Genomic DNA, 1,003 nt, shown 5'->3' with positions numbered 1-1,003 from the left:
TATATATATATATTAAGGTTATTGACATCCAAAAGGTTTTAGGCAACACTTTATCCAGAAATTTGCTTTCTTGATATGCACAAAAGAAAAAGTAACTTGAATATCAGTTTTTAGGTTCATACCTGTATTTTTTCTGAACGAGTTGCTCTTGGATGTGGCTCAGAATTTCAGTTACTGACTAGAAAAAGATACAAAAAATATTAATGGCATTGTTTCTAAAAACTGATTTTTTTTTTTACTTGTGGGATGCATCTAAAAATGAAATAAAAATATGTTAGCACTTCTGCATTTTATCCATTTGCAATCCAGTATGAAGTAAATGGTCTGGATGTTCAATAATTTAAAAACACATGAACATTCATCACTTGCTGCATAGCAAATAATATGTTCATGTGTGTATGTCTGCTCACCTGAGCATTGCTGCTGGTAATATCCTGAGGGACTTTATTATAGAAAACAAACAACACATCCAAAAGTTCTGGGTTTATGCTGATGCTACACTCCATCAGTTCATCAAGTGGCATCAGGTACAAGCAGGATCGAACTGAAAGTGCATCCACCTTCATCAAGTGACTGTTGGTTTTTATCACATTTAAAAGGGCTCTGAAAATATCAGAAATTTAAAAAGTAAAAAACTGCACTGTAGTAACATTTATTTATTTTTGTAAAACTCAGCAAAAGATGCACAGACAACAAAGAACAACTCTTACTTTCTTTCTTGGCTGTTAATGTATATGTCATCAATGTTAAGACCTTCCAAACCAGCCCAGGAAGGATTTAACTTCATGTTTCCTGAGGTTTTTACTTCAAAAGGTTTGACTGAGCCTTTGAGGAGGTGGAGGAGAGGCAGTACCATAATCCATCGAGGCATCCCTGCTTTTTTTACATCTTTTATCAGATGTACCAATGTTTCTAGAAGTCTGCAACAAAAAAAATTGAGAATTTGGACAGAAAAATCATTAGAAAAAAGTCAGTTAACTCAGAGTGGATATATATATATATA

General features: G+C 33.3%; 1 protein-coding gene across 1 annotated transcript in view; it reads right to left on the bottom strand.

The window, feature by feature from the left end:
• rnf213a (ring finger protein 213a) overlaps nucleotides 1–1,003 on the bottom strand; it is a gene marked incomplete at its 5' end in the record, with an annotated part of 32,863 nt that overhangs the window by 25,231 nt on the left and 6,629 nt on the right. The window contains 3 exon segments of the mRNA XM_014010047.1: nucleotides 123–178; nucleotides 411–603; nucleotides 711–920. Coding sequence (XP_013865501.1) covers nucleotides 123–178; nucleotides 411–603; nucleotides 711–920 — 459 coding nt within the window.

This window comes from Austrofundulus limnaeus, unplaced genomic scaffold, assembly GCF_001266775.1.
Source record: "Austrofundulus limnaeus strain Quisiro unplaced genomic scaffold, Austrofundulus_limnaeus-1.0 Scaffold65, whole genome shotgun sequence".
Lineage (NCBI taxonomy): Eukaryota > Metazoa > Chordata > Actinopteri > Cyprinodontiformes > Rivulidae > Austrofundulus > Austrofundulus limnaeus.
This window is presented reverse-complemented; position numbering and strand designations above follow the sequence as displayed.